The sequence below is a fragment of the Dipodomys spectabilis genome, unplaced genomic scaffold (assembly GCF_019054845.1).
Source record: "Dipodomys spectabilis isolate Male_0828 unplaced genomic scaffold, ASM1905484v1 ptg000077l, whole genome shotgun sequence".
Taxonomy (NCBI): Eukaryota; Metazoa; Chordata; class Mammalia; order Rodentia; family Heteromyidae; genus Dipodomys; species Dipodomys spectabilis.
The window spans coordinates 29,006-49,280 of record NW_024870754.1 but is presented as its reverse complement, the minus strand read 5'-3'; the positions used below and the strand labels follow the sequence as shown (position 1 = coordinate 49,280).

Sequence of the window (20,275 nt, the reverse complement as noted above, 5' to 3'; positions counted from 1 at the left end):
ATAGATCTATTTTAAGACCTCAGAGAACCCATGGACTTCAGCTTTGATAGCTGTGAGGCAGAGAAACCAGAGACCTTCTGTAGGACCTTTAAAACTGACATTAGGTCCAGATAATGGCCCTAATGTAAAAAGAGTAAGTATTGAAAGCCAGAAATGATGTGTGGCTTTCTTTTGTTAAATCTAACTAATAACAATTCAGGTACTAGAGATTATAAATATTTAAATGCCTTTTCTGCTGGGCATGATGGTATATACCTGTAATCCTTGCTACTGTGGAGGCAGAAATCAGGATTGCACATTGAAGCCAACCCAGGTAAAAAAAATTACACCCCAATCTCAACAAAAAAGCTTACATTAGGCACTGGTGGTTCATACCTACTTACTCAGGAGGCTGCAATCTGAAAATCATAGTTCAGAGCCAGCTTGAGACTCATATCTCAAATAGTAAACTATAAAAAGACAGAAGTGAGAAATATGGTTCAGGTGATAATGAGCCAGTTATGGATGAAAACATCAAACAAGTACAAGGCTTTGAGGTCAATCTCCAGGACTGGTACAAAAATGAAAATTAAAAAGTTGAATGTGATGGTGGTGGTACAATCTATAATCTTGTTATATGGGAGAGATAGGTAGGATGATTGAAGTTCAAGGCTGACCCCAGAAAAAACAAAAGGACCTATCTAAAAAGCAAAAAAGGCAGCAAGTGTGACAAAGCGGGTAAAATTGATTAGAATCCAGTATAAACTTGTGGCAATCAATATAACAGTGAATCCCTGTATAACTAATATAGTCTAATAATAAAGAATATAAAAAGCAAAAATGGGTTGGGCCTGCTGAAGTGCACTTGAGTCCCTGAATTCAGTCTCTAGTACTCTGTTCATTGAAACAATTTAACAGTTGCTTTTAATATTTTTAATTTTAATTTTTTTGTGTGCTGGTACTGAGGCTTGAACTTAGGGCTTCATACTGTTTTTTGCTTAGCTTTTTTTCTGGTACTGTACAACTTCAGCCATACCTCCACTTTGGACCTTTTACTGGTAAACTGGAAATAAGATTTGTCTGCCTGGGCTGGCTTCAAATTGGGATTCTTAGATCTCAGCCTCCTGAATAGCTAGGATTTCATGTGTGAGCCACTGGTACGTGGTTCACAACTGCTCTTATATTTATAATTTGTAGCCTGTGAAGTCCACTGCTATATTGTTCTGTTATCTTTTTCCATTAGAAATGGAATTCTCACTCACTTATACCAGTGCTAAATTCTGGTACCTACGCTAGAGAATGTGGGAAAAGAGTGATGAGTCTTTCTGATTATCTCAATCGCAATAGATCCCTCCCAGTTGAACAACTTCAAAGTTTTCCTCAACTTTTACAGAATATCCATTGCTTAGAGGTATGTGACTAGACTATGTGCTTATTTGCATTTTCTATTTGATTTTTTTTTGTTACCTTTTTTTCTATTTCCTATGATTTTTTTTTTGTTGCTGTGACCCATTTTATGTACTTACTTTTGGCTGATCCATCTTTTCAGCTGCCTGCTCAGATGGGATCAGTGCTAAACCACCCACTCCTTCTTCACTATATTAACTGTGTCAGAGACGAGTCAATCTTACTGAGGCTGTATCACTGGTTGAGTCAAACATTACAAGAAGGTAAGAACTCATATTTAACAGCATGAAGATGAATGAAGATAGACTGAGATACTTTATAAATGGGTTTCTTTTTTTGTGGTTGTGAGGCTTGAACTCTGGGCCTGGGCACTGTCCCTCAGCTTTTCAGCTCAAGGTGAGAGCTCTACCACTTGAGCTACAGCACCACTTCCGGTTTTCTGAGTCATTTATTGGAGATAAGAGTCTCACGGACAGGCAGGCTTTGGACGGCTGGCTTTGAACCGTGATCCTCAGATCTCAGCCTTCTGAGTAGCTAGGATTACAGGTTTGAGCCACCAGCTTTATAAATGGCTTTTTTTTATATGGGTGCAAAATTCTAGATAAGAGGAGCCTCTTATTTAGAATTGTTCCATATAATTATTTGCCTGGATATAGCAGGGATGACAGGTATACACTACCATACCCAGCTTCTTCTGTTGAGATGAAGTCTAAGTCTCAGGTTTTTCTACTCAGGCTGTGTGTGTGGGGCGGGGGGGAGGTCTACTCAGGGTGTGTGTGTGTGTGTGTGTGTGTGTGTGTGTGTGTGTGTGTGTGTGTGTGTGTGTGTGTGTGTGTGTGTGTGTGTGTGTGTGTGTGTGTGTGTGTGTGTGTGTGTGTGTGTGTGTGTGTGTGTGTGTGTGTGTGTGTGTGTAGGTCTACTCAGGGTGTGTGTGTGTGTGTGTGTGTGTGTGTGTGTGTGTGTGTGTGTTAGGGGCTTGAACTCACAGCCCCATGTTCTGGCTCTGCTTCCTTGTGTGTTAGGGCTTGAACTCACAGCCCCATGTTCTGGCTCTGCTTCCTTGCTTACAGGCTGACATTCATCACTTGATCTATGTCTCCAGTTTATTTTTTTGTTAATTGACAATAGAATCTTGTACTTTTGTTTTTTAACACTGGTTGGCTTTGAACTGTGATCTGCTAAGTCCTAGCTCCCTGAATAGATAGGGTTACAGGCATGGAATTTATTAACCACTTTTATATTATACTGAAAGTTTTGAGTTTTCTCAAGTTTTTCTATTTTTTGTTGGTCATAGGGCTTGAACTCAGCCTGGATGCTGTCCCTAAACTCTTTTGCTCAAGGCTATAGCTCTACCACTTTGAACCATAGCACCACTTTCGGTTTTCTGGTGGTTCATTGGAGATAAGAGGTTCATTGGGAATTTTCTGCCAGGGCAGACTTCAAACCACAATCTCAGATCTCAGTCTCCTGAGTAGCTAGGATTACAGGCATGAGCCACTGGCACTTGGCCACTTGTGTTCTTAATAGCAACATTTTTTTTGTTGTTGGTCATGGGGCTTGAACTCTGGGCCTGGGCTTGTCCCTTAGCTCTTCAGCTTAAAGTGAATGCTATACCACTTGAACCATAACACCACTTTCAGTTTTCCAGTGGTTAATAGGAGATAAGAGTCAGGGAAAAAAAGTCTTAGGAACTTTCCTCCCTGGGATGACTTTGAACTGTGATCCTCATATCTCAGCCTCCTGAGTAGCAAGGATTACAGGTGTCAGCCACCAGTGCCTGGCTAGCAACATTTTTTTTGAGGTAAGAACTCACTATATAACTCAGGCTGGCCTAGAACTCATGATCCTCTTGCTTCATTTTCCTAAGTATTGGGATTACAGAAAGTACCACCAGCAATCACAAAGATTTTCTGAATGTCAGATATAGTCTAGCAAATGGACTATTTATTACAGGTATGAGTCACTGGTGCCCAGTTCAAGTTTTTAATTCATGAATTTTAGTCTTATGGGTTACTGTGTAACACAAAGCTAACACTTTCATTCTAAGTGAGTTTTGTGTTATCTTTTACAGTAAGCTCTTTCCTATGTTACCATGTTTTTGAGAGCATCTTCCTATCACCTTCACATCTCTGTTACAAACTTTGGTACAAGCTAGCTAAGACATGTGAGACTTAGAATTTCTTAAATTTGGTCATTTACTTGTCACTTGAGCATAGTTTTAATTATACTTCACGTACACTATTATTTTGCAACTAGATGATTATTTTTACTCTTTCGGCTCTAGAGTGCCTTTGGTATAAGAAGAACAATTATGAACAGGGAGAAGAATTTATGAACCTCCTGGACACTGTCATCAGGGCACAGTGCTTCTTACAAGTAAGATTTCATATGTTTCCTACACACTTCATCACCCTTTACAAAAGTTTATTTAGATGTCCATCCAAAGCCTTTTATACAGTACCTAATATTTTTTGTAAACATGCTTGCTTACTTTGAAATTCATTGCAAATAGAACCTACAACCTAATTGGAATGGTGCTTATCTTTATGCTATTAGATTTTTGAACATAGCACATTAATTTGCAAATCAATAATTTAAGAGAACAAACCCTTCAATTAATTGAATTAACCGGTAAAGTAAATCATGTAGGATTGCTATTTGTGTTCTTTATTTTTATTTTTTTATTTTATTTTTTGTCAGTCATGGGACTTGAACTCAGGGCAATGGGCACTGTCCCTGAGCTTTTGTGCTTAAGTCTAGCACTCTACTACTTTGAGCCACAGTGCCATTTCTGGTTTTCTGATAGTTAATTGTAGATAGGAGTCTCATGGACTTTGCTGCTTGGGCTGACTTCAAACCATGATCCTCAGATCTCAGCCTCCTTAGTAGCTAGGATTAGAGGCATGAGCCACTGGCACTTATCTACTTGTGTTCTTTTTTTTTTTTTTTTGGTCCGGTCGTGGGGCCTGAACTCTGGGCCTGGGCACTGTCCCTCAGCTCTTCAGCTCAAGGCTAGCGCTCTACCACTTGAGCCACAGCACCACTTCCAGCTTTTTTCTTTTTGCTTATGTGGTGCTGAGGAATCGAACCCAGGGCCTCAGGCATGCAAGGCAAGTGCTCTACCACTGAGCCACCTTCCCAGCCCTACTTGTGTTCTTAATAGCAACGTTTTTTGAAGTAAGAACTCACTATATAGTTCAGTCTAGCCTAGAACTCATGATCCTTTTGCTTCATTGTCCTAAGTTTTGGGATTATAGGAATGTGTTACCACATCCAGCAACCACAAAGATTTTTGAATGTCAAATATGGTCTAGCAAATGGACTATTAATGTGAGTAACCAACCCTCAGTGATTTTAAATAGCATTTCATGTATCAGTACTGTCCAGGAGCTTTATGAAAAACTTACTCCTTGTTTTATATGCCTCTATTGCTGCCTATTCTTCTCTTTATTGGGATGCTTCCAGCACCCAATTTCTCACATGTTTTGAACTCCCAGAAGGCAGAAGCCATATCTAACTTTTCTTCATGTACAAGTACTAAGCTTGGTACCTAGTACAAAAAAGATGCTCAGTCAGTGTTTATTCATTGCATCTGAGTGATTATAGTAGGATAGAGGAAGCAGTGTTAGGTGATATATTGGTTTCTTGCTTAGGAAGATGAATAGTGTTCACTGAGAAAAAAAATATAGGAGGAACAGGCATGGAAGGAAAAATAAATTTGATTTAAACAATACTTGTGAGGTGTCATAACCAGTAGGTAGTAAGATGAGTCTAGAGCTCAGAAGTAAGATTTGGGCTAGAGATAGAGATTTAGGACTCATCATTTTTTTTTTGGGGGGGGGGTCCAGTCGTAGGGCCTGAACTCTGGGCCTGGGCGCTGTCCCTCAGCTCTTCAGCTCAAGGCTAGCACTCTACCACCTGAGCCACAGCGCCACTTCCGGCTTTTTTCTTTTTGCTTATGTTGTGCTGAGGAATCGAACCCAGGGTCTCATGCATGCAAGACAAGCGCTCTACTACTAAGCCACCTTCCCAGCCCCAGGACTCATCATTTAAAGGTGTAGATTTTAGCCTTGATATGGATAACATTGTCCAAAGAATTTGTCACAAAATGAAGTTGTGGGACAGAGTTTTTATATATGCCATACTTAAGGCTGAAAGGAAATAAAGGGAAGCTCTGGGTCCTTAATCTAGTGGAAATATAAGTAACCTAGACACTAGGAACTCTGTCAGACTTTGCATTTGGTTTATGGCTGCTAATGAAATTCTAGCCCCCTTAAATAACTTTCTACACATTTTATTGACTGTTCAATTTATTGTATATATTCTACAATAATGTTTAGTATGTACGTATGTATGTATTTATGTCAGTCATGGGGCTTGAACTCTGGGCTGGTCATCTCTTAAGCTCAAGGCTAGTTCTCTACCACTTTGAGCCACAGCGCCACTTCTGTTTTTTCTGGTGGTTGATTGGAGATTAGAGTCTCTGCCCAGGCTGGCTTTGAACTGTGATCCTCAGATCTCAGCCTCCTGAGTAGCTAGAATTACAGGTATGAGCCACCAGTGCCTGGCTGTTTCATTTATTTTTAAAATGTTGGTTATTTTTTTATCTCCTTCCCACTTGTTGAGCTTTATAGTGTTTGGACTCTGTTAACAAAGATGGTAATATATTGAAATACTAATCTTCTCATCTTTTGTTGTTGGTTATGGGGCTTGAACTCTGGGCCTGGGTGCTGTCTCTCAGCTTTTCAGCTCAAGGCTAATGCTCTACCACTTGAGCCACAGTGCTACTTCTGGTTTTCTGGTGGTTTATTAGAGATTAGAGTTTCACAGACTTTCCTGCCTGGGCTGGCTTTGAACTGCAGTCCTTAGATCTCAGTCTCCTGAATAACTAGGATTACAGGAATGGGCCACTGGTGTCCTGCTCTTCTCATCTTTTTACTGAGAAAAGTTTGGTACTTATCTTAAGGTTTTGATTATATCATTGACAAAATTTGGTCTTAGAATGGATTAACTATAATACAAAAGAAACTGGCCCTGTAGGGAGTAAAATGATTGAAGAGTCCCATGTAAAGCTGTATTAATTAATGTTTCAGGAGGGGTTTTATTCCTGTGAAGCATTCCTGTATAAAAGCTTTCCTCTCTGGGATGGTATCTGTTGCCGATCACAGTTTCTGCAGCTCATGAGCTGGATTCCTTTTAGCAGCTTCTCTGGTATGTATCATAAAAACTGGAGTCATTTAATTCAGTGTAAATAACTGAGATGATTCTGAGTAATCTTGTATTTTTTAATTCCTAGAAATAAAGCCACTTCTATTTGACCATCTGGCACCTCTCTTTTTTACTTCAACTGTTTATTTCAAGGTAAAGCAAACAACCCCCATCTTGATCACTCTTAGTAAGATGTATTATTCCATTACCAGTGATATATGATTTCAAATGTATATTTTAGCAGTGCTTTTCTTTTTAAATTTTTTCTTTTATTTTTATTATGATGGTGATATACAGAGGGGGTTATAGTTACATAAGTAATGTCACCCCTTCCCTTGCTTTCTCCCTATTTCAGCAGTATTTTTTTTATTGTAAAGGTGATGTCCAGAGGGGTTATAGTTACCTAAGTAATGTAATGAGTACATTTCTTTTTGAACAGTGTTACCCCCTCCTTCATTTTCTCCTTCAGCAGGGCTTTTTTAACTGATTCTTTCAGACCTGGGCTTTGAGATACTGCATTACTCAATTCAAAGTTAATCATAGTATTTTCTACATATTTTTGGTGGGTGTTTTTGGTGGTTACTGGAGTTTAAACTTAGGGTCTTTTCACATGCTAGGAGGGCTCTATACTGCTGAACTACACTTCTAGCTTCTTTGTGCTGGTTATTTTTGTGAAAGGATCTCAATTTCTGTCTAGGCATGTACTGGGACACTGATGCTATCTTTTTGCTTTCTGATGTAGTTGGGATGATAGACCTTGTCACCACTCCCAGTAACTTCCACTAAAGTAGAATCTTGAATACTTTGATGTTGACTCCTAGAATAACAATCTTCCTGAACTCAGTCTTCTAGCGTACCTAGGATGACAGGTGTCCAGCTATTGGTTACTGTTCTATGCCCAAGCTGGCCTTGAGCCTCAATCCTCCAAATTTCAGTCTCCCAAAGTAGGTATGTTTACATGTGTGATTCTGTACATGCCTGTGGGAATATAGTAGTGCCAAAGCAAAAAAGCTTCCTGTGACATTTATATTGAATATTTATGTTGAGCAGTAAGAGTAGCTTACTTAGACCCATGTGCTGATAGCTCATGCCTTTAATACTAGTTACTCAGGAGGCTGAGATGTGGAGGATTGTAGTTTGAAGCCAGTCAAGGCAGAAAAGTTTTCTTTTTTGGGTCCGGTCATGGGGCCTGAACTCTGGGTCTGGGCGCTGTCCCTCAGCTCTTCAGCTCAAGGAAAGTGCTCTACCACTTGAACCACAGCGCCACTTCTGGCTTTTTTCTTTTTGCTTATGTGGTGCTGAGGAATCGAACCCAGGGCCTCATGCATGCAAGGCAAGTGCTCTACTACCAAGCCACCTTCCCAGCCCCGGGAGAAAAGTTTTCTGTACTTCAAAATAAATAGAAAAAGTAGAGCTGGAAGCAAGCAGTCTCAAGTAGTAGAGTGTCAGCCTAGCAAGCTCGAGGCCCTGTGTTTGAACTCCAGTCCTGCCAAACCTAATAACAATAATAATAATAGAGTACTTGGAACCGAGAGTATGAAAAAGCAAGAGGTATAGCGCGCACACACACACACACACACACACACACACAGAGAGAGAGAGAGAGAGAGAGAGAGAGAGTCCTGGGACTTGAACTCATGGGACTTGAACTCAGAGCCTGGGTACTATCCCAAGCTTTTTTGTTCAATTTAGTGTTCTACCACTTGAGCCACAGCTCCACTTCTGGCTTTCCGGTGGATAGTTATAGATAAGAGTCTCACAGATTTGCCTGTCTTGACAGATTTGAACTGTGTTCCACAGATCTCAGTATCCTGAAGTAGTTAAAGGATTATAGGCATGAGCCACTGGCACCTGGCTTGAACATATTTTTAACCCTAATATATGGTGTCAATTTTTTTTCCAGAGTTTGGAATCATAGCTTATAATTGCTTGCTTGCTTGCTCTGCTCTGCCACTTGAGCCATGCCTATAGCCTATTATTTTGGAGATTGAATCTCATAGGCTTTTATGCCTAGTCTAGTTCAAACTGCACTCCTCCAGGTCTCAGCCTCCTGACTAGCTAGGATTTGGCATGAGCTACTGGTGCCTATTATAACTGTATTTGTTTATATGTGAATAAGGCCCTGGGGAATTAAGAAAAGGGCTGAGAAAGGAAAGATTAGAATTGTCACATTATTATTCTGAAAAAATAGAGTAACTTGTAGTTGTGGACCCTAGGGTAAAAAGAGCGGGAAACTCTTAGCACATTTTTTGGCACCTTTTTAAATAATGGAAGGGACAAGAAGTTTAATGTTTTTATTTGATGATAATATTTGATTTAAAGAAATGTAATTCAGAGAAATGGCTGCTCCTAGGTTAAGTTGGGGAAGTCCTCTTGGAGAGTTTCTTGTAGGGAATATAGGAAAATAAACTTGCATTGGTATCCACCTGTCTCCTGAGAACTGATGGGTTGGAGCAGCACCTGTTGTAAGTTGGATGTGGTCATCTCCACAGTCCCTTCCACATCTCATCTTCTCCTAGTTCTGAACACAAATTTGAATGATTTTATGAGTGACTTTTTTTGTTTTGTCTTGCCCTCAGTGTAGTGTTCTTCAGAGTCTTAAAGAACTGCTTCAGAATTGGCTGTTGTGGCTTTCTGTGGACGTCCCCCAGAGTCCGATGACATGCAGTCCTCTGTAAGTTGTCTCACTGTCCTCCTAGGAGATGATCAATACAAAATGTTTATGTACGGTGTTTAATAGTGTGGCATGAGGCCTAATCCTTTCACATAAATTAGGAATTAACTAGGAATTTTCTGAAAGTTCTTTTTTTGTTATTTTTTACTCTTCCCCACAAGTCTGAGAGAAAGGTTAATTCAAGCTGTTACTATGTAAAACAAGAAATTATCCTTTCTCCTGTAAGCAACTTGACAGAATTTAATATAGTAAAACATTGGAGAGCTGAGATTTGAATTTTTCACTTTCATTCAGTGTGACTCACTTTATAAAATGCATTTTTATATCCAAAACCAACTTGGAGGATGGTTAGAAGAATCTCCAAGGTAATTTTGCTGCACAACTATGTTTTTATGTTCTTCTTGTATATTTTGCCTATATGCATTAATTAGAGTTAAAAAAGAGCCTGATTTCTATTATGTAGATGCTGAATTTCTTTTTTAATAATTTTTATTGACATTACATAATTACACAAATTTCATAGTATTGTGGGATAGTGATATTTAGTTAAAGTCACAAACATATTTTAACCTTCACAAAGCACATTGTCATTATCATGGCCTATAAAATTTATGGACTCTACAAACTTTGACACTACAGCTATTTCTTCCAAATTGGGTGATAGGAACATTTCTTTCCTTTTGCATAGTGTAAGTTGTTCCCTCTTTCTCGCATTTCCTCTCTCCCATGGCTGCCCATGTCCAGTGCAGCTGATGGGCCCCTCTGTTGTATTTTTTCCTGTTTCCCTCTGATTCTGTGCCCTCCTCTTAGCTTCCCTCAGATGTACACATGTATATACCATATATGAGGTCAAGTAGATGACTGAATTTCTGCATAATCTGATTGTTTTGACTTTTTCTGCCAAAGAACCTTTGGCTATTCCTATATTCTTTTATCAGCTATATCATCTCTTAGCACTTAAAAAAACTTTATATTATAGAAAATTGCAAACCTAATGAAAAGCCATGTTGCCCCTGGGTGCCTGCATCTAGTTTCCATAGTTGTCAATTCACAGCTAAACTTCGTTCAACTTCCACTTGAATTATTTTTAAGCAAAATTCAGATACCATTTCAGTTATTAAAAATGTACCATTATGATACCTAAAAATCAATATTTATTATAAGTATCTTTATATATCTAACAATGTTCAAATACCCCTAAGTTTTGGTTGCAATGTGGAAACATTGTTCAAATTCCCTTTATAGTTAAAAAAATGAGCTCAGGCTTGCATGTAGGCACGCATATTTGTGTGTGTGTGTGTGTGTGTGTGTGTGTGTGTGTGTGTGTGTGTGTGTGTGTGTGTGTGTGTGTGTGTGTGTACATTTTTGTGCTAGTTCTGGGCTTGAACTCAGGGCCTGGGCACTGTCCCTGAGCTCAGGCTTGCATGTAGGCACGCATATTGTGTGTGTGTGTGTGTGTGTGTGTGTGTGTGTGTGTGTGTGTGTGTGTGTGTGTGTGTGTGTGTGTGTGTGTGTGTGTGTGTGTGTGTGTGTGTGTGTGTGTGTATACATTTTTGTGCTAGTTCTGGGCTTGAACTCAGGGCCTGGGCACTGTCCCTGATCTTTTTTGCTCAAGTCTAGCGGTCTACCACTTGAACCACAGCTCCTCCTCTGGTTTTTTTTTTGGTGGTTAATTAGAGATAAGAGTCTCATGGACTTTTCCTGCCCAGGGTGATTTCAAACCACGTTCGTAGATCTCAGCCTCCTAAGTAGCTAATATTAAAGTCATGAGCCACTGGCACGCAACTAGGCCTATGGTTTTATTCCTCTAGCAATCTGTAATGTCAGTAGAGTGGAGAATAGAGGCTCCTTAAGGGTATGTAAATTGTTTTTAATTTGTCATATTCATTGCTGTAATGTTTCCAAATATGTCTGGTCACTTTTAGAAGGAAATACAACATTGGTGGGTAGTGAGGACATTTTGTACAGATTCTCAGGCTCTTTCTTAGCTCTATTGAGTTAAACTCTAGAGCTATCCCAGCAATCTGAGTTAACATCTCTACAATTCTGGTGGAAGCTGAAGTTTAAGAACCACTATTGCTAAGAAATTCTATTAAATATGGTATGCTTGGATCTATAACATTAGGTCAATTAGGCAATGGAAGTCTCTGGTATGGTACAATTTCAAAAATTATGGGTTCCTTCTTTATTAGTGTCATAAATTTGAGGAGAATATCTAAAAAGGAGTAATGTTTTCTAAAATCCATAAAATTATTACACAGATAGTTAACTTTACTTGTCACAATAGTATTTGCAATTATACACTATAGCTTTTAGTTATTTCCTTTTGGAGATATGGATGTGATGTTGTATTTCTGTTGTATGACTGGCCAAAAGGTTGAAGTTATAGATCACCAGAAGAAAGGGGTAGAAAACTGTCCTCAGCAGTGGTTCCCCAGGGACATTTCTGGTTGTCACAATGACAGGAAGGAGAGTGCTATCATCATTTAATAGGTAGCTTCTAGGGAAGCTTAATGTTCTGCAGTAAGTGGGGAGTTAGGGATAGTCCTGAACAATGAATTGATTTATCTAAGGTACCAGTAGTTTCCTGTGGAAAAATACTTTAAAATTAGAAGTTATAAGTCTGGTTGTTGTTCTGTCATACAATACTTGCCTAGCATAAATGAAGGATCTGGGATGGATCCCCAACATGACAAAAAGAAATGTTATGAGCAGTAATCATTATTTTTAAGCTATTTGAGACTTCTTTGTCAAATCTTGCCAAAATTCATAGTTAAATATCAGTTTGGGAGTGCCACGTATCAGTAGTTCATGCCCATCATCCTAGCTACTCAGGAGGCTGAGATCATGGTTTGAAGTGAAGTTAGGCTGAGCAGGAAAGTCTGTGAGACTTGTTTCCAGTTAACCACCAAAAAGCCAGAAGTGGAGCTATGGTTCAAGTTGTAGAGCACTCACTTAGAGCAAAAAAGTTTAGGGACAGTGGCCTTGCCCTGAGTTCAAGCATGGGCTTGAACACACACACATCCGTTTTGGAAGTAGCCAGCTAATGTATGGATGCTGCCCAGTTCAACAGTCTCCGAATCCTTCCCTACTTGTTTTCATACTGACTTATTATGACAATGGGTCCTGGTAAATTAATCATCAATCTCTCAAGCTCTGCAACTGTATATTTTCCATATGTTTTTTGTGTACAACCATTGTTGACCATCTAAATCAATGAGTAAAAGATTTCACATATGTAGGTCTTTCCTAAATCTATTTAAGAATGGATTGGAAGGCAGGAGTGAGACAGAGATGGATTGAACTACTTCTTTTAGGCCCTGTGTGATTTAGAAAAACTCTGTTCAATGATTTACAGAGAATATAAAATATCTTGATTTAGTTATTACTAAAAGAATGAAAAATGTCCCCACAATTGCTTAGTCAGTTTCAGCACTGAATTGAATTCTGATCAAAGTATTTGTAGCACTATTTTTTTTGTAGTGGGGTTTGAACTCTGTTCCTGGGCACTGTCCCTGAGCAATTCCGTTCAAGGCTTAGTGCTCTACCACTTTGAGCCACAGTGGCACTTCCAGTTTTCTGGTGGTTAATTGGAGATAAGAGTCTCATGGGCTTCCTGCCCAGTCTGGCTTTGAACAGCAAACCTCAGATCTCAGCCTCCTGAGTAGCTAGTATTGCAAGTGTGAGCCACCGGCACCAGGCGATAGCAGTATTTTTAGAGGAGGAATTGAGAAACAACTGCATTTTGATTTGTGTTCTGAGTTTTCATTCAGTAGGCAGCAGTGCTGCTTGGTACCACATGTTTATCCTTTTGAACCACTTTTTTTGTACACCTGCTAGGGCTTGAAATCAGAGCCTGGGCCTTGTCTTTCTTTAGCTTTTTCACTCAAGGCTAAATGCTCTACTACTTAAGCCACACCCTCACTTCCAACTATTCGGTAGTTAAATTGGAGATAAGAATCTCATGGACTTTTCCTCTCAGCCTGGTGTGAGCCATCAGTGTCTGGAATATTTTGTTTTGGCTTGGAATTGATTAGTTCTCTTGTTTCTGGTTTATCATTTTTTAAAGTTTTATTCTGATATTTTTGGCCAATCCTGGAGCTTGAACCCAGGGCCTGGGCACTGTCCCTAAGCCTCTCTGTGCTCAAGGCTAGCGCTCTACCACTTGAGCCATAGTGCCAATTCTGGCTTTTTCTGTTTATGTGGTAGTGAGGAACTGAACCCAGGCTTCATGCATGCTAGACAAGCCCTTTACCACTAAGCCACATTCACAGCCTAGCCTTTTCATTCATACCTACCGCTCTACCATTTGAGCCACACCTCCTTCTAACTTTTTGCTGGTTGATTGGAGATAAGAATCTCTTGAATAGGCTGACTTTGAGCTATGGTCCTCAGATCTCAGCCTCTTGAGTAGGTAGGATTACAGATATGAGCCACCAGCACCTGGCTTTACGTAACTCTCACTCAATGATTCCTATAATTGAGGAGTGCTAGGGCTCAGTGCTTATGAGTTGTTAGAAAAGCAAAAGGTTCCTGCTGTGATCCTTATCAGTTATTGGAAATAAATATGCTATTGCTAAGATCCTTAGACAATGGTAGCATTATCTTAAGTTTGTCTAGAGCTTCTTTTCCTTCCCATGTTTACTTGTAGTGTATTGTTGCTAATGGTATTCTATGACTTGATTTGACTCATTCTCCAAAAGCTAAGTGTAGTTTTGTAATTAATCACTGATTTTGTTTAAGTGAATTACTTCATTGAAATTGGAGCATTGATAGTTTCAAATCTCTATCATCTTTTTTTTTTTTTTTTTTGGGTCCGGTCGTGGGGCCTGAACTCTGGGCCTGGGCGCTGTCCCTCAGCTCTTCAGCTCAAGGCTAGTGCTCTACCACTTGAGCCACAGCACTACTTCTGGCTTTTTTCTTTTTGCTTATGTGGTGCTGAGGAATCAAACCCAGTGCCTTATGCATGCAAGGCAAGCGCTCTACCACTGAGCCATCTTCCCAGCCCTCTATCATCTTCTTTTTGTATCTATTATCTACTTGTAGATTGGAGACTATAAGCACTTATTTTTCTTTCATTACTCATTTTTATTAGCATATTTTGGTTGTACAAAGTGTATGTAGGTTCTTTGTGATATTTCCACCCATGTAACTGCAAGCCTTTTGCTGCTCAGATTGTGAATGTTATGTTTCTTATTGTAGGGACACGACTTTGGGTGCATCCATCATCTCTGTGTCTAAACTGATTGAATACGTAGGATGGCTGTCAACAATAGCATTGCGCCTGGAGAATAACAGTGCTTTCTTGCTGCATTTCATTTTGGACTTTTATGAGAAGGTAGGACATAGTTCACTTTCCTTATTTAGATTTATGTGATAGCTGTTTACTAGACTATTATTTAGATTTTATGTACATCATCAGGCAGGGAGGCTGTGATTGTGTTGGGATAGTTAAAATAGCCTAATGTTCTGAAATTAATCATTCCATTTTTATTTGAATAGCTGATTAGTATAACACAAAGTGTAACACTTGGTCAGATATCACATCAGTATACCTATTATAATCTCCAACCCCTGAAAATGTCATTTTTCTTGTCAAATATTTATATCTACCTCTTTTCTTTCTTTCTTTTTTAGTGGTAGTAGAGTTTGAACTCATGGACTTGAGCTTGTTAGGCAGGCTTTCTTCCACTTGAGCCACACTCTCCCAGCCTATCATTATGTTCACCTTTCAACTCCTGTTTTCTCCTAGTACACGATACCTTTATAATTCTAGTCATCTTTTTTTTCTTATTCACCCTAGACAGAACTATTACCATAAAATATCCATTATACTCACATTTTTCCTGCTTCCTTTCTTCACTAATACCTAGTTGTCTTATATTACACATTTTCTCAGAAGCATGCAGTCCTTCATTTTCCAGGCTGACAACTAACTTACAAGGTAAATATTGAAAGGACTTAAGGAGAAAGAAATGCTCCCATTATTAATCAAATCTTTTTTTCTTAATATATGTTTTTTATTGTAAAGATACTGTACAGAGTGGTTACAGTTACCTGAGCAAGGTAATGAGTCCATTTCCTATCGAGCATTGTTACACCTCCTTTTTATTTTTCCCCTAACACCCCTTTCCTCCCCACCTCCCCAATTCCTCCCTCCCCTCTCCCGAGCTGCCCCCCACCAAAAAAGTTGTAAAGTTCATTTTCAACATTCTGTCTTGTACATCTCATTGTTACAGTGGGTCATCCTGTATCCTTATTTCAGCATTTTGTTATCAAATCTTAAGATTTCTTCCCCACCCAGAAATGAAAGATTTAAAGATAATGGTATTCGAAATAATTTTCTATAGTTAGGTTAGGTTGATGAGGTACATTTTACAGACTTGTAACTACCTGCTTTATTTAGGAATTGAGCAGGTCCAAATCTAATGTTATATTATTGCTTATATTATTGTTCTTTAGATAAACTTGATTGATTTCTAGGGAATAATCTATAGACTGATGTTATTACTTTTCCCAAAAGGTGTGTGACATATATATAAATTATAACCTTCCATTAGTGATGTTGCTTCCTCCTGGGATCTTTTATTCTGCACTTCTCAGCCTGGATACCAGTATCTTGAACCAGCTCTGTTATATTATGCACAGGTACAAGCCTTTTTTGATCAATGTATGGGTACTACATCATAATTTTATCCTCATCTTCTAACCTTAATACAATAAAAATTCCTTTTTATTTTCTACCAAGACCTATGTAAATAAAGAAATGTCCTACTTTCGGAGAGGACCTTTCCACTGTGAGGCTAGGATACCTGAGTTATTTTCAAATACCTCACTATAGGAAATATAGATATTAAAATCATAGTTAAGGACCAGTGTGCCATGGTACTGATGTATTCAGCTTCAATTATGAATTTCTATGTCTTAAAGAGAAATTAATATTTGTGGCTAACTGGTTTAAATATATGTAGTATTCATGTAAGAACATTTTTCAGAATATAAGAGGAGCTATTGCCTGTTAGGTGAACTCACGTATTATTTCTGATCTTCTCTTTCACTTATGGATTGTACTTACTATTTTCAATCCATATAGATCATTTTGGTATAACTTGTAGAACTATGTCAAGGTTAACATATTTCAAAACTAGTAAGTAATAGTTGTCAGGCAAGAAAAATTGCATTTGTACATTTTTTTATTTTTTCTTTTGTATTTTTTTCACATAATGAAAACGTTCTATATCAGTCATTTTTAGTGACTTTTAAGTCTCTGTTAGAATTTTTTGGCATTTGTATTAACTTATATTAGTTATACAGAGGGGGATTTCATTGTTACTTTTCTACACATTTCCAATATATTCCAATATATTCCACCCCCTCTACCACCAAAACAATTTCAACAGATTTCCTTGTTCTATTTTTATAGCTGCAAAACAGTCTATTTTGACCACATTTATCCTCTTTTAAAATATAGTTCAGGGCTGGGAAGGTGACTCAGTGGTAGAGTGCTTGCCTTGCATGCATGAGGCCCTGGGTTCTATTCCTCAGCACCACATAAGCAAAAAGAAAAAAAAAGCCGGAAGTGGTGCTGTGGCTCAAGTGGTAGAGCACTAGCCTTGAGCTGAAGAGCTGAGGGACAGCTCCCAAGCCCAGAGTTCAGGCCCCACGACCGGACCCCCCCCCAAAATATAGTTCAAAATTATTCAATTTCTATTTTTCTTTTCCCCTTCAATTTGGTGTGTATGTGTATATGTATATGTGCATGTGTGCACGTGTGCATGTGCTGGTCCTGGGGCTTGAACTCAGGGCCTGGTTATTGTCCCTAAGCTTTTCACTCAGAGCTGGCACTCTACCACTTGAGTCACAGTTTAACTTCCAGCTTTTTTGGTAATTAATTGGAAATAAGTCTCGTAGACTTTCCTGCCTAGGATGGCTTTGAACCAGAATCCTCATATCTAAGCTTCCTGAGTACCTGGGATTACAGGTGTAAGACACCTGCACCCAACTAGCTTGCTTGCTCTTTCTTTCTTTCTTTTTTCTTTCTTTCTCTCTTTCTCTCTTTCTCTCTTTTTCTTTCTTTCCTCTCCTTCCTTCCTTCCTTCCTTCCTTCCTTCCTTCCTTCCTTCCTTCCTTCCTTCCTTCCTTCCTTCCTTCCTTCTTTCTCTCTTTTTCTTTCTTTCCTCTCCTTCCTTCCTTCCTTCCTTGCTACCTTCCTTCCTTCCTCCTTTCTTTCTCTTCCTTCCTTCCTTCTTTTCTATTTATCTTTCTAGCTTTCTTTCTTTTTTGTCATGGGGCTTGAACTCTGGGCCTGGGTGCTGTCCCTGAGGTCTTCAGCTCAAGATGAGCGCTTTACTATTTGAGCCACAGTGCCACTTCCAATTTTCTGGAGGTTAATTGGAGATAAGAGTCTCATGGACTTTCCTGCCTGGGCTGGTTTTGAACTGTGATATGCAGATCTCAGCTTCCTGAGTAGCTAGGATTACAGGCATGAGCCACCAGTGCCCAGCTATCTATTTGTGTTTTTTCTTATAGTAAAATATTAGAAGTATATTGTTTGTTGTTTTTTTCCTTATTGAGGTATAATTTACAGAGATCAAGTGCACATCTTAAATTTCCAACTCAGTTGTTTTTGCAGTATTGAGAATTAAACACAGGGCCTCTTAGCAAGTGTTGTACCACTGAGCTTTACCCCTAACCATATAAATCAGTTTTCAGCCTCTATTTTTGTTGTAGTGCTGAGGATGGAATCATAGGGCCTCATGCATGCTAGGCATGCTTTCATTGAGCCACACCAACTAACCCCCCTCTTTTTTGTTTGTTTTAGGTGGTACTGGGGTTTGAATTCAGGGCCTCATGTTTGCTAAATGAACACTCCACCACTTGGGCCACACTCCCAGCTACTGGGCCTCTTGTGTTTTTAAATTCTTTGAGGATAATATACTAAAAAAGTATAAAATCCTCAACTAGACAACTGAGTATTTATTATGTTCTCATTTGCTTATGTTTACATTTACAGAGTATATTTTTATTTCTTTTACAAAAGAGTTACATCTAAATGAATATTGAGGGCTGGGAAGGTGGCTCAGTGGTAGAGCGTTTGCCTTGCATGCTTGAGGCCCTGGGTTCGATTCCTCAGCACCACATAAGCAAAAAGAAAAAAAGCCGGAAGTGGTGCTGTGACTCAAGTGGTAGAGCACTAGCCTTGAGCTGAAGAGCTGAGGGACAGCTCCCAAGCCCAGAGTTCAGGCCCCACGACTGGAACCAAAAAAAAAAAAAAATGAATATTGAATGCTTCATTGTATTTGTTCTCACTATTAGGTATCGTGATAACATGACTGCTGCAAAGAAAAAGGATATGTTGGAAAAGGTATGAATTGTGGGGCTGGGAAGGTGGCTCAGTGGTAGAGTGCTTGCCTTGCATGCATGAGGCCCTGGGTTCGATTCCTCAGCACAACATAAGCAGAAAAAGCCAGAAGTGGTCCTGTGGCTCAGGTGGTAGAGCGCTAGCCGTGAGCTGAAGAGCTGAGGGACAGCGCCCAGGCCCAGAGTTCAGACCCCACAACTGACAAAAAAAAGGTATGAATGGTAAACCTCTGTGTTTAAATCACTGTTTGAAAATTGAATAGACATATATGACCCACAGTGAGATGTAAAGGGAGAAGAGATAATAACAATTTTTATTTTTTTCCATTAGACAAAATCAGAGTTCAATTTCAGCAGCAAGACCTGTGAAGAATTTAATAACTATTTGACAGTCATGATTGGTTGCCTGTGGACATCCAAACCTTTCAAGAAAGAAATGTATATTGAACCCCACATCCTAGGAAAAGCTAAAGTAACAGAGTATAAGAGCAATTTAAATTTAGTTCTTCATCCTTCTCTACTAAATTATGCTGCTTCCTTTTTGCTACAGGTAAGAGTAAATGAGTTGGAGATTTGGTAGTTTTTTATGTACTGTGCCTGAAAAAATAGGAATTGCTACAAATTAGGAGTGGCTGTATTAGAAGATATATGTTCCATATATTTTAGTACTAATTACATTTTGGTCATTGGGTTAGGCTTTGGAGACTATGACCTTAAGTAAGTCTCCATTCTGTAAGAGTCTTTAGTCTCATGGCAGAGACAGGCTTGTAGATAAACTACTGTGATACAGTGTGGTAAAGTTAGAATAGATAACAGTTAAAATATGATAGAAGAATGATTGCATAGTTCTGCTGAATGGCATGATGTGGCATTTGAAGAAAAGGAAGCCCTTAAAATTAGACTTTCTAGGCAAGATTGGAAATGTAGACTTGAAGCCAAAGAAGATTTTGGATTTAATGGACTGATAATATGTGGGCAGGGGAGGGGTGTGTCTCTTCTTTCAGGACCTAAGCCTGTCATTTTAAATCTGATCAGTGCCTTGGTGAAGACAGTGGGATTTTAACTATTTTGAAGAAACCTGAATTCAAAAGTCCCTTAACAGGTTGTTGGAGGTGTGGCTCACATGGTAGAGCACCTGCAGCAGAATTGTAAAGTTCCAGATCATGCTGGGACATACAGCAAGTGTTTTCTGTGCTTATTGACCATTTATCTACTTTCTTTGAGAAATACTTATTCAGATCCTTGGCTTTCTTTGCCAGTCCTAGAGCTTTAACTCTGGGCCTGGGGGCTGTCTCTTAGCTTTTGTGCTCAAGGGTAGCTCTCTGTGACTTGAGCCAGAGCTCCACTTCCAGGTTTTTTGTGGTTAATTGGAGATAAGAGTATCATAGACTTTTCTCCCCAGATTAGCTTCAAGTGGCTGGTTAGTACAATTCTCAGATCTCAGCCTCCCACCAAGCTAAGATTACAGGCAAGAGTCATCAGTGCCTGGCCCTTGGGTCATTTTTTAATTGGGTTATTTGCCTTTTATTAATTAAGTTGTAAATGTTCTTTTCATATTCAAGACAAATTTTTTAACTATGTTATTGGCAAAGTTGTTTCCTATTTTTATATTGGTATCTTTTTAAGCATAAAACATTTCACTTTGAA

General features: G+C 39.0%; 1 protein-coding gene across 1 annotated transcript in view; it reads left to right on the top strand.

Moving 5' to 3' along the window:
* Window positions 1-20,275, top strand: part of Cenpi (centromere protein I) — a 53,682-nt gene that overhangs the window by 22,956 nt on the left and 10,451 nt on the right. Inside the window, exons 10-20 of the mRNA XM_042683059.1 lie at window positions 5-133; window positions 1,223-1,390; window positions 1,529-1,649; window positions 3,671-3,762; window positions 6,480-6,597; window positions 6,683-6,747; window positions 9,174-9,268; window positions 14,471-14,606; window positions 15,792-15,916; window positions 18,584-18,632; window positions 18,960-19,178. Coding sequence (XP_042538993.1) covers window positions 5-133; window positions 1,223-1,390; window positions 1,529-1,649; window positions 3,671-3,762; window positions 6,480-6,597; window positions 6,683-6,747; window positions 9,174-9,268; window positions 14,471-14,606; window positions 15,792-15,916; window positions 18,584-18,632; window positions 18,960-19,178 — 1,317 coding nt within the window. The remainder of the gene's footprint in view (window positions 1-4; window positions 134-1,222; window positions 1,391-1,528; window positions 1,650-3,670; window positions 3,763-6,479; window positions 6,598-6,682; window positions 6,748-9,173; window positions 9,269-14,470; window positions 14,607-15,791; window positions 15,917-18,583; window positions 18,633-18,959; window positions 19,179-20,275) is intronic.